This window comes from Triticum aestivum, chromosome 7D (assembly GCF_018294505.1).
Source record: "Triticum aestivum cultivar Chinese Spring chromosome 7D, IWGSC CS RefSeq v2.1, whole genome shotgun sequence".
NCBI classification, from domain to species: domain Eukaryota; kingdom Viridiplantae; phylum Streptophyta; class Magnoliopsida; order Poales; family Poaceae; genus Triticum; species Triticum aestivum.
In genome coordinates, this window is record NC_057814.1 from 155,557,929 (window position 1) to 155,571,251 (window position 13,323).

A 13,323-nucleotide genomic window follows, 5' to 3' on the forward strand; every position below is an offset into this window, starting at 1 on the left:
AGCAATTGCTATTGTTTCTTGGTATTAATTCTAGGAGAGGAGAAAGTTAGTGCATAATGAAAAGGGCCATGAACCTAAGTTCATAGCAATGGCAATCACAACTTTGGTTGCTAACTATATACTATGGCAAGTGATGCAAAGGCAACTATCAAGCGATATGGTTGGAAAGATCAAGGAGCAACTATGTGAAGCTAAACGTGGATGGTGCTTTTGACCCAGACTTACTCAAGGGCTCTTATGACGCTGTCATCAAAGACTTGAATGGCAGATTCATCGCGGTAGAAAACGAGAAATCGATTGGTGCGGAGATGCTCTTATTGTTGAGGCACTGGCCTTACGGTTTGGTCTCAAGTTGGCAACTACAGTCGGGTGTAACCGCATAGAGGTGAACTCCGACAACATCAAGGTGATAGAGACAATAAAGAATGGAGGTTGTCTACCGGTAGCAATTTTTGATGATATATAGCACCTTGCGTATGATTTCCCACATATTATTTTTAAGCATGCTCCTGGAAAGACTAATTATGCTGAAACTAGTTAGAAGTAAGATGTGTGTAGGATGGATAAAAGATCCACCTGTAAAGATTGTTGATATTGTAAAAGATAATATGGTGATCATCTTACAATAAAGAGTACTTTGATGCCTTGAAGGAGATGTACTCCCTGTGTAAAAAAAAATATAAACACTCTTATATTTCTTTACAAACAGACTTTGGTGAAGACCCGCTCAAAGAAAAACCATATCAGGTTTGGTCACGTATTCTCTCTTGATCGTTTCTTAGACCAAAATGTAAACGAGTTTTGGTTGATAACCCACAACTTTTGTAGTCTTATGGACTATTCGTCCCCTCCAAGTTCATATGGACTAATGGTGCCGAAATTGCTTTTAATGGCCGAGCTCCGTGAAGGCCTCCAAATACAAAACTCAAAATTCATGAAAATCATACATTTTACATTTCAAGAAGTTCTGAAAAATATACAAAGATAGATGAAAGCATAATGTAAATTTTCAGGACAAAATACATTGAAATGAGGGCTGTGCAGAAAAAAGGACAAATCTGAGGCTTTTTAACACATGATACCATTCATCCTCCCCGGCCATGGATGTCTTTTTTGTACAAATCGCATTTCAACATATTTCATCATGAAATTTTACACACATATGCCTCACATCCTTGTTTACTTGTAAAAAAAATCAGATTTTTTTGAAACCAATTTTTTTTTAATTTTGAATTTTTCAAAAATTAGGCCTCCATGGAGGCCAAGATCCAAAACGCCATTCTCCTAATGATGCACTTTCATTCAAATATAAACCGAAGACCTAAGCGCCGACAAAACTGAACTTTACTTCTTTCCAGCGTCAGCCATCTAGCAAAACAACATGAGGGTCCCTGAAAACTGCAAACGTTCTGTATTTGTAGTATTACATGAGATGAAAGCATTGACTTGGCACTAGGATTTTAGTCAGTAGTATCTCCTTCGAGGGCTATATGCGCCGGTTCCTGGGTAGTGGTAAGATACACTTGGATGAGGCGGGGGGAGGTAGGCGTATGCATATCCATCCTGCGCACCAAAATAACTTGGTTACGGACCACCAACCACAGATTTCAGGAAGATGATGATAAACCAAGGTTTACAAACATCACTCGCGTTCTCAAAAGGACACTTCCACAACTAATATATACATAGTAAAACTACTAAATTTCTGACAGCTTCACCACTAATACTAGATACTAGAATTGGTTGCAATATATTCCAGAGTTTTGATTGCACGGTATATGCATATCTAGATCAATAATATGACAATGAAACTGAAAATACACGAGTGTATATTGTAGAGTTGTAAAATATTTAATTAATACAAGTTAGCGTGATAAATTGTAAACGGCTGAGTCTTTTCGCATACATGGTAGCATGTTGAGGTGGGACTTTTCCCATGCATGCTGAGAGAAATATGTTAGTAGGGATCGGGATCACCTATCTAGTCATATAGGATACATAATAAAGATTTATCATGGAAAGTAACTCCACAGTATATACTTTTTTACTTCTTTTCTAGTATGCACTACTAAAACGATGCTTGAAATCTTGAAGTAGGGTGAAAAGTCAACCACTGAGTTGGATGTGGGTTTAACGATTTCTAAGATGGTCGGTCCCAGAAAGAAGTGACATATCTGGTTTCTAAAAGAATTTCCCAATATATGAATAACTACCTTTAATTATGACATCAGGATGAATACAGTTATACTGACACAATAAAGTGTATTTGGCAAATTATATCAATTTAATTTTCCAACAAATGCAGTATCTTTTAGCAGCAGCCACAAATACTTCGGAACAGAACCAGCATTGTGCTCTTGTGGGGTATGCATACTGTACATTGATACTACTTCAGACTGAAAATACAAAGACATTGCAGTGAATGAGTAGGACAAGTATACAAACCTGGTATTGAGGATTGCTTGTGTACCCATAGGCTGGTGGTGGAGCTGCTACTTCTGTCAAATGCAACAAAAATGTATTACAAACTGAACTATCTTTTCCTAACTGAAAGCAAGTACTAGGATACAATAAACAATGAACCTAGCGTAAGAGTTCAAACAAAATCAATTCAATAGCACCACCTAAAATGTATCCAACTCAATTCTAATCAAGTTCTCAAATTCATAGCTGAAGACTGAGTTGGTGTTCTCCACTGTGGTTACTGTTCAACACAAAAACCATTGTCCCAAGTCTAATGTTGGTTAATTTGACCACCGGTTTTCGGCAAAAAACATTTTGAACTACTCTCAGCTGGACCTTTGCTCGTTGAAAGTGCACATGTTCTCCTATAGTGTCCGAAACAAGGTGGTCTACCGCTCACCCATTTTAAACATTGTTTTGGGTTTCACCCTTCGACTTTTTGTTTTAGCGACCAAAGTCAAAAAAGACGACCGCCATGTCATGGTCTATATCTTGCTTCTCGTAGTAATGATCTTATGTAAGCTGGCCTTTGGCTTTTGAGTAATGCAATTTCAAAAAATAAAGAAAAAACAGCTGAAGACTGACCAAGCAAAAAGGTAGAATGCCTTAAAAGAAAAACAAGGTATTCTAACTACTGTTATCTCAGCAGTATGGGCCTAAGGTAATGGGGGGGAAAGGTTCAAGGATTCTCTGCTGTACCGCCGAAATTATTCTTCCCCCACAGAATCACACAACGCCACTTTGAGTACCATATGTATAAAATTTAGCTATTCGGTTATGTGGGCTCTCGAGCAAGTGTGGGGCTAAATGATCTTCAGCCACGGCCAAGGGCTCGGTTACAGCCAGCGCCGCTGATGACATCTTTCCAGGGGAAGGGGGCGAGGTCGGCCAACAAGTCCTCCAGCTCCAGATTGAGGGCAATTGCATTGAGGCAGTCGCACCGAGCCTCTGCAGCCCCATGGAGATTAGGACTGATCGGACCCAGCCAGGCGTGCCGCCTTCACCTATTGTGAATATGATACATTGCCCGTGGACATGGATACCGGCAGGCATTTTGTAGTGCAGGAGGGGTGGCGTCATCGTCTCCTCATGCAGAAGACCCATTGGATAGAAGTCGTGGCTACAGTGGATGAGATAAGAAGCCTGTGATGGGAAGAAGAAGAATAGAGCAAGGGTAGATGCAACACCTGTACAACAGGCCTAGGCAGCTCGTTGCCGATAGAGGCAACGTTGTCCTCATTTTTACAACTCCGGAGATATGAGAATTATGTGCACACACCCAGAGCAAACGCTAGAGCAAGCCTCCCTCCCTCCCAGGGTGTACTACATTTTTTCCATGCAGTACATGCTTAATGGGCTGTGGCTGTATTAGACAGTGTGTTGAGAATTTAAGTATTTAAATCTGCTAGCCAATTTACATGTTGGAGAGTTACCGGGTGTCACATACATGTATTGCTATAGATATGTGGCCTTAACAAAGTATCGGTGCATCATAGATGGCTGAGACAAGCAGGAGCTGCAGTCGACATTCTTATTGGTGCCTAAGAAAGACAGGGTAAATCTAACAGATGGAGGGTTGTCATGTGGACCCACTGGGGATGTGTCCAGCAACATGGAAACAACGGCTATGTGGCAGCCTACAGACAGAAAACCGCTTATGAAACAGGCCTCGGCTGTAATCAAACCGGTTTTGGTCGTCGAGAGTTGCAACGTGCCTTTGCAACTGGTGGGTAATTTCTGGATTCGGGCTAGTTGACCGTGGTAAACATACGCTTATTCCAAGATAAACAAAAACTACAACTTCCAGTCTATAAGATATACTTAAAAGTATATCACAATTAAAGAACAATGTCCATTATGTGCAGTTATTACAGGTATTAAAATATGCACATGTACATGTAATAAACAATTTTCAAGATTGTACCTCTAGCATAAGGAAGACCGTCAATGTGATGGATAGTGGATGGTGCACTTCTGCAAAACCATGGAAAACCCCAGATAATTTAAATATTTGGCAAAGATCTCATCGGTACCAAATAAGCAGAAAGTTGATTGGAAACAAAACCTCGGATGATCATACACATAGGTGACTGGAACATGATTTGCAGGTGCACGAACACGGTTTGTAGGAGGGATGTATCCAGCATGAGGTTCCTAAAGGCATGGAGGCAGTATATAATAATTTATACATGAAACACGTATGACATAAGATTATGAGAATGTGAATATTAAGATCAAGAATTTTCATGTATACCAGGTCACGAGCATTTGGTTTAGATCTGGAAGATGCGCCCGCAATGGGGTAAGATTGGTTGCCAGTTACATATCGAGGTCCCACAGGGCGTTTAATGTTTCCAGAAGATTCTCCTGCATAGGGAACTCTAGCATAACCACCATGAGATGTTCTGTTGGAAGGTTTTGTCAGAACACCACCTGCACAATAACATGTATAAGAAATAGTACCCATTAACAAACTTAAACAAAATTGTCAGAGAACATACGATTCTTCCGTGCCCTCTTCGGTGCCCTTTCATTTACAGCGGTATTTTCAGTCTTTCCAGCTTTCCGTTTGCCTTTAGATGGGTTGGATGATTGTGGTACTTCCGCATCAACATGTGAGGTCAGCTTGCTCACATCACCTTTTCGCAATTTATGTGGTGAATCCTTCTTCACTCTGACCTCCCTATTCTGGTTCTTTTTCTTAATAGAATTGTTGGTGTCTTTAGAAGTTGCATCACTATTGACCTTGACCCCACCTTTAGCACTCTTCTTGTCCAGTTGCATTTCCCGACGTGGTCGAGCAAGACTTGCAGCCAGCTAGGTACAGAAAAAGAACAGTTGTCTAGCCAAGTTAGCAAGAACTATAGCAGTTTTAGATGAGAACCAATACAAGCAGGATTTAGGATACCTTAACTTCACCACCAATATTGGCACTGTTTATTCCTTCCACACAAGCTAATGCACTCTTCCTGGATGAGAATTCGACAAAAGAAGTTTTCGTTTTTGACTTCTTTAAAATGTGAACATCCAGAATCACCCCATATGCTTTGCAACATTCTTTAACTTTGCCCTTATCCCAAGAAAGAGGAACATGTTCGAGGTATACTGTTTTAACCTACAGACAAAGTAATGGTAAATTACGAAACAAAAACAGTGACAGTATTTCCAGGTGCAAAGTACTAAAGGCTATTAAGCACATGCGGTTTAGCTTAAGTATAGACTTGCATACAAAACATAGTACTGAACTTGGTTGCGGGATGCTTGGAATGTTTTAAGATACCTTTAATATTCTATAAACTGCTGGGCAACTTCTGGTTCTTTAACAACGGTCGAGCCTAGTTCTGTATCCCCTAAAACTGGCCAACACCCAGTTACCAGGATTGATGCAGCACCATATCAATCCACACACACACACACACACACGCACACACACACACACACAGGCGCACAGAGGCACATATGGGCCGCAGACATGGGCATGAGACCAAAGTCATTGCAGAACTTTCAATGGTACCAGACATGGAGTGTTAAAATTGGTGGGCTTAACTCCTACGGTCCTATCATCACCAATCTGAGCACTGGAGAGACCTCAATAACTCAATTCAGCAACCTTAACTCCCGATGTGCATGATCATACCCCTTCAACATCTGAGTGAGGCATTTGTGCAAGGTTTCTCTTGTGCTACAAGACCTTGCAAGGCTGATTTAAGGGTAAGGAGGTTGTGGGCTCATGGCAGCAGGAAGGAACAAAATGGATTGTCTATGAACGGATGAGAATAGGCAAATTGGGCCGGTACGCATAGGATGAATCACAATCCTGACAACTCGATCCAAAACAACCAAGACCAAGCGAAAGAGCAGAAGTCCCAAGGTTGAAGTTTAAGTATAAAAATATATATATACAGCAACTAACCTTCCGTAGGTTGTTGGTCTATTTGGTTATAGTTGATGTTTTCTATGGTTTAGCATAGTTCAGTCTTCAAAAACGTGCAACCTAAATATGTGTTCATGCTCCAAAAGTTTCACCAAACAAATCTAGCTGGTACTAGGAACTGCTATTTCTGACTCGAGACAGCATTCAAAAGATAAGTTCATTCAGTTGTTCAAATAACTCTTAACAGCCAAAATTGATGAATTAGCAATGAATCAACTCACAATTATGCAAAACATCTTAATATCTTAGAACATACTAAACTGGCAATAGCTGCTTTACCTGCAGCATAGCAAGCTCCTGACTTGATTCTGTAGGGATTTGAGCAGATTCCTTCACACTTTTAACAATGGTAATCAATGCATCCGGTTGCTGTAGCAGCTGAGATGCAGCTTTGGCGTTGTCAGGCGAAGCAAATTTGAGAAAAGTAATCCCTCGGTTTTGTCCTCCAGTTTCAGGATCAACGGGTAAACTCATATCAAATCCATCGATTCCGATACTTCTCAAGGAAGTTCGCACCTGCAAATTAAAGTTGAGAAAACAATTAAACTTAATGAAGCAGAAGTTGTCGCATCTTATGGGTTTCACCTCTAGCCTACCCCAACTTGTTTGGGACTAAAGGCTTTGTTGTTGTTGTTGATTATACCAATACAACAAGATAAACAAGAATGAATCGTGATGTATGCAACCATTCCGTTTGCATAGAGGATCAACTCTGTCAGTCCTTGAATATATACATAATTCACAAAGAAATTATTCATATAAAATATAATACCTTTGATGGCAAAAAAAATCACAAATGAGGCTAGACAACCTAGTTCCTATTAATTAGAAATTTTCCACACATTAGTGCTTGTAACATATGCAGTTCTCACTGTACGCTTCCATGAGGTCCATGACTCTTGCTATATTAATTTGTTTGAATAAGACATAAAACCGAAAAACATTCCATTAGTAGTTTGTGGTACTTGAAGTATCCCCGACACCCATTATCAACACTATTTGGTTATAAAACAGAAAAACTTCAATTAGTGGTTTGTGGAATTGTACAGGTAGATCAGGCCTCATCTCATATCTTATAAACTAAGTGAATGAACACATCTTTGTATCCAAAATGTTAATTTTATACCATAATCCTATTCTATTAGATCAGCATCATTTCAGTTACGGCATGATGGCGCCAAACCACTGTTTTCGAGTCGACGAGTCGTTCTGTGGTAGCGACTATTGACTAGTCATGACTAGTCTAGACTCATGGTCGACTAGTCGACATGAGTTAAGCAATAGGTACAGGGGAGGAGCAGCAGCAAGCCAGCAACCAGCAACCAGCTTGCGGTGGCGCCGGCCGGCAGGATTGTGGGGCAGCAGAGTCGGCCAAGGGGCAAGGGAGAGGGTCACAGGATAGGTTTGGGTAGGGGGGGACTAGTCTCGATCTACGTTTCACGGGGGGATTGGGCGAGCAAATAGAAAAAAAAAATATGACAGGCAGGGCCAGCTTTTAGTCGTTCGACTCGAAAACCTGAACTAGTCGCGACTAGTCGATGATTCGAGTCGACTTTCAGTTACTACTCAGTCGCGACTAGTCGTTCTACTAAAAAAAACAGAAACAGTGCGCCAAACAAAAAGCCTTTTATACACATATAAAGATTAGTTTTTTTTTTAATTCAATATCTTCCAAAGAGCCAAACAGCCTCAATAAGTTCCTATTGATATGGAAATATTCTAATATTCAACATACAGTTCAGACTATAGCACTGTTGAAAGAGTATATGTATGGATTTTCTAAACATCAGGATCAGAAAAAGCTTGTTATATCTTACCTGCTCTTTTGTCCAGCTCTTGCAGATGTTGCTAAGGTAAAGGGTATTATCACCTCTAGAAGCTAATACTTTAACCCTTCCCCCTGTCACCTGAGAAAAATAATATGCAAGGAAAACAATGGCCGTTATTCAACAAACTAAGACATATTCAAAGAAAACCATTTGAAGGACAGAAGGGTTTATTGCGTCAAAACCTCAGCTCCCTCCTTAAATTCGGCAAGAGCCTTCTTTGCAGCTTCAGTGCTCATATAACGAACAAATGCAATGCCGTTCTTTTTTCTAATTGTTTTAATAGACTCAATCTCTCCGAATTGAGAAAAGACCTCTGTAATGTCTTTCTCAGCACAATCCTTAGGCAATCCATGAAGAAATACTTGCAAGTCTTTAGTATTGCCCACTGAAACTGAACCTAGTGTAGGCAATGAGGAGTCAAGTTCACCATTCTGCGCCTCAGAATGGACACTCAACTGGCAGGCAACACCATCCTCTTCGTTATTCCCATGTGTACCTTCATGCCCAGATTCTTCATGTTCTTCTTCAGATAGTTCATTCATGTCTGGAGTATACATGGAAAAGATGACCACATTAAAACCACCGACTAATTGGAGATAGTATAGGGCACGAGAAACATGAGTTTTGCATGCAATTCGCATTTTTGATCGGACAGGAAACAGTGTCATGCATAATGTTCAGCATAAGAATGTGCATTATGTGACAAAAATACACCGCAGTATTCCTCACAAATAGATTTTAATATTTGATGCCAATAGACAAATAAACTACTGAACATTCCAACCATGAGGGGACATGTTTAATGAGATGGCACTCGGTCTCTGTGGGCAACCGTGCTTTATACTCCTATAAGAAACCGGCAAAATTGGGCATATATGAATCGGCTAATTGTCAGTTTCATGTCTTCGGTCCATTTTGACACATAAGTGCTCACCAATAAGCAAGTGAGGGTACAAAATCTAGTGACGAAGGCTAAACAAAATCTCAGTTTTCCATGCAACATTGATTAATATCATGTTCCTCCACCCTCAACCTAACGACTTCAACTGTAAGCGATAACATCTAACATAGGTCCAGTCAAAAACAAGATTATTATTACAATAAAAAAGATAGCATTGAACTGCACATTACACATGAATAGGCAGCCCTACTTACCATCTGGTGCGGCGCCATCTCCCGGGACCTCTGTAGCATCCTCTTCCATTGCCTCCTCAGCTTCCTCCTCTTCTGCCTCTTCTTGTCCATCGTCCACATTAGCAGCCTCCTCGGGCTCCTCTACCATGGCAGACTCTAACCCTGTAACTTCACCGCCGCCCTCCTTGGATACGGTCACCATCGCTTTCTCCTCATCACCGCCCTCCACAGTCACCGTCTTCTCCGGCCCAGCCGCCAGCACCGTATCCTCCTCATCATCCTCGACTGCATCGGCTTCCTCCTCTGCGTCCTCAGGATCCTCCTCCACGTCCTCAGGATCCTCCTCCACGTCCTCAGGATCATCCTCCGCATCAGGGTCCTCCTCCTCCTCCTCCTCCTCCTCCTCCTCCACCTCCTCCACCTCCTCCGACTCCTCTGGGTCCTCCTCCTCGGGCTCCTCCTCGTCGGGTTCCTCCTCTACGGACTCCGCCCCGGTGGCCTCCTCACGCTCCACCTCACCGAGATCCTCCACCGCCATCTTGTCGTTCCCGCCACCATCCTCCGCAACCGTAACACTAGCCTCCGACGACTCGGGAGGGGTCGCCGCCACAACCGGAGGGGGCGCCGGAGAGGTCTCTGGCGGGGCGGCAGCGGGAGTGGTCTCCGCCGCAACCGGAGGGGGCGCCGGAGAGGTCTCTGGCGGGGCGGCCGCGGGAGGGGTCTCCGCCACAGCCGGAGGGGGCGCCGGGGATCTCTCTGGGGAGGCGGCCGCGGGAGGGGTCTCCGCCACGGACGGAGGGGGCGCCGGGGATCTCTCTGGGGGGGCGGCCGCGGCCGCGGCCCGCCGGAGTTTCTTGGCTTTGGCTGGAGGCATGAGGAAGGTCGCCGAGGGTTTGCTGTGTTGAGGTTGGGTGTCGTGGTTCAACGGCGAGGGTGGAGATTGGAGATGTGTCTGATTCGATCAGTTTCATGGAAGGGGAAAAACATCACTGGTCACTGAACTTGGGTCGTACTCCGTTTCGGGGCCCAGAAGTACACATACCTGAGGCCCACTCCGTTTCGGGGCCCAGGGCGGCCGCCCCCCTGCCTCCGGGCCGGGCCTGCCAGTGAGTTGCTCACTGGCAGGCCCGGCCTGGGGCCACCCTGGGGCCCAGAAACGGAGTGAGCCTCAGGTGTGTGCTTCTGTAAAAAAATCGGCTTTCACTAGTTTTTTCTATTATTTCTTTCTATTTCTTCGGTTTTCTTCATTTCTCCTTATTTTTCACTGGTTTTCTTTGGGGTTTTCCTTTCTTTCTTTTTATGTGTTTTTATTTATAGTTTTCATCATTTTTAGAACCGTTTTGATTGACTTTTTATTTTTTTGGTATGTGTTGTTTGTGTCGTTATCCCTTTCCATGTACATGTGAAACATTTATTTTTATACCGTACATGTTAAACATTTTTAAAATTCACAAAGTTTGAAATAAATGTTTTGATGTCTACATATTTCGTTTACATCAAGAATATTTGTATGAACATTTATTAATTTAATACATGATTAGCATTTTCAAATACAATTATTACAATTTCTTTCAAATACATGTCTGATGCCTACCTTTTTCATAAACATTGTACATTCTTCATATACATCTGAAACATCTATATGTCATACGTTTAATATTTTATAAATACATGATTAACATTTCTTTTATAATGTCACATACAATTTTTTGAAATGCGTGTATAATTTGAAAATGTCACAAACATTTTTTTGTATGCTATCAACATTTTTCATATACATTTGAATTATTTATTTTTTATATATTTAAAAAATCAAATGTATAATTGACATTTTTTATAATGTCATATAGTAATTTTTTAAAACACATGAACATTTTAAAATTTCACAAACATTTTAATATCCTATCAACATTTTTTTGAATTAAGCTAACAATTGTTTTACATTGTTTAACATTTTTTTAATTCACAATTTAATTCTTTATTTTTTTTATTTTTTGAAATATATGTATTTAAAACGTTTTAGAAAATAAGAATGAATATATATAAAACAAAAGGCATGGACAAAGGAAAAAACAGGAGAAAAGACGATCTTACCTGGAACCTACCTAGACCGGCCCATTTGCGACACCCTGGCGCGAGTGCTCGCTCCAACTCGCATTAGGCGATAGGCTTGTCTAAAAAGGCGAGGTATAGGCCCGCTCACCTCCCTCTGCCTTCCTGGATGCGAATGCGATGCCGGCTTCCATCTCAACCTGGCCCCCACAACGCAGAGTGGCTCCTGCTTGAGAGCATCTCTAATAGATGATGTAGATGTATAAATACCAACTTTTTACATCTTCGAGGCCAAAAAACTCTGCTCCAACAGATGATGTAGATCTATAAATTTTTACATCATCTCCTCCAAGTGATGTAAAATACAACACTTGAAGATCCTGCATCACCAGCCGCCTGGTAATGTAAAACGCCCAGCCGCGCGCTAAACACCAATCTGAAACTTCCAGCCACCCGCTGGACACCCACCTGCCTCCCGCGCATTGCCCGCCGCCTGGCCTCATGGCCGAATTTGATGACCCTGCCGCCGGTCTGACCCACCTCACCGCTGCTGTCGTCGGCACTATTGTCGGTGTCAAAACCGGCCGATCTCGGGTAGGGGGTCCCGAACTATGCGTCTGATGATCGAATGTAACAAGAGGCAGGGGACACGATGTTTACCCAGGTTCGGGCCCTCTTAATGGAGGTAATACCCTACTTCCTGCTTGATTGACTTTGATGAGTATAGGGGTTACAAGAGTTGATCTACCTCGAGATCGTAATGGCTAAACCCTAGATGTCTAGCATGTATGATATGATTGCCTCTACGGACTAAACCCTCCGGCTTATATAGACACCGGAGGGGCCTAGGGTTGTACAAAGTCGGTTTACAGAGAAAGGAAACTACACATCCGAACGCCAAGCTTGCCATCCACGCAAAGGAGAGTCCCATCCGGACAGAGGGGAAGGCCTTCTATCTTGTATCTTCACGGCCCACCAGTCCGGCCCATGTCACATAGCCCGGACGCCCGGGGACCCCCTAATCCAGGACTCCCACAGTAGCCCCTGAACCAGGCTTCAATGACGATGTGTCCGGCGCGCAGATTGTCTTTGGCATTGCAAGGCGGGTTCCTCTTCTGAAAACTTCAATGCAGTTGAACAAGAGAACTATATTCGGCTCTGTATAACAGTTACAACCCCCAACCACCAGGGAAAAATACTTAAACAAAATAAGTCATGTCTACAGACAGCTTTTTCGGCGAGACATTATGTCTGGCCTTATTAATATTTCGAACCATTTTTTGGCCTCCCGCTTCGTGTTTCGAGGCGCGGCCTCCATTGACACGTCTTGTCAAAGCAGAGATCGTGTCCCCTTATTGCGGGATTCTTATCAATACGGGTTTGGGTAATCCAACCATGCCGTTCGCATGACCCCTCAGGAATAGGCGAGTTTTAAGGCTTGTGAGGGGGCGATTGATATCCACTGCCTTTGTAAGAGGATAAGGACCCATCTGTTTTTCCCACACCTTCTTCTTCCTCCGCCCTTCCATCCTCGAGCTCCAGTGCCCAAGTTTCGATATTTTCCGTAGCCACCAAACACTCCCAGCCATGGCTGGATCCAGCTCGCAGGGCAAGTCGATGGCTTCCTCCGTCACGGAGAGGAACGTCAAGGAACTTCGGGAAGCGGGGTACTTGGCCGCGAACATCGCGCATCGGCTTCCTGTCAAAAAGCAGATCACCCCTACTGCGGAGCCCAATGAGAGGGTGGTGTTTATCCCCCATTTTCTCCGCGGACTAGGGTTACCCCTCCATCCGTTCGTCTGTGGCCTCATGCTCTATTATGGGCTAGATTTCCACGATCTAGCCCCAAATTCCTTTCTTCATATTTTGGTGTTCATCGTTGTGCGTGAGGCGCTCCTCCGCATCCGCCCC

At 42.9% G+C, this 13,323-nt stretch overlaps 1 protein-coding gene across 2 annotated transcripts; it reads right to left on the reverse strand.

Moving 5' to 3' along the window:
* Nucleotides 1–1,322: 1,322 nt before the first annotated feature.
* On the reverse strand, nt 1,323–10,314 carry LOC123164559 (nucleolin). 2 transcript variants are annotated; one of them, XM_044582090.1, is made up of 11 exons: nt 9,382–10,314; nt 8,409–8,770; nt 8,215–8,304; nt 6,677–6,913; nt 5,372–5,578; nt 4,965–5,280; nt 4,718–4,896; nt 4,544–4,617; nt 4,388–4,437; nt 2,446–2,498; nt 1,323–1,563 (listed from the first exon to the last, which is right to left on the reverse strand). In XM_044582090.1, exons 1-11 carry the CDS (start codon nt 10,232–10,234, stop codon nt 1,465–1,467), a joined length of 2,520 nt encoding a protein of 839 aa, XP_044438025.1. In that variant the 5' UTR covers nt 10,235–10,314; the 3' UTR covers nt 1,323–1,464. The 2 variants fall into 2 exon arrangements, with proteins under 2 accessions (XP_044438025.1, XP_044438024.1); XM_044582089.1 differs by having other exon boundaries at nt 4,529–4,617; nt 9,382–10,312.
* Between the last annotated feature and the right edge of the window lie 3,009 nt (nt 10,315–13,323).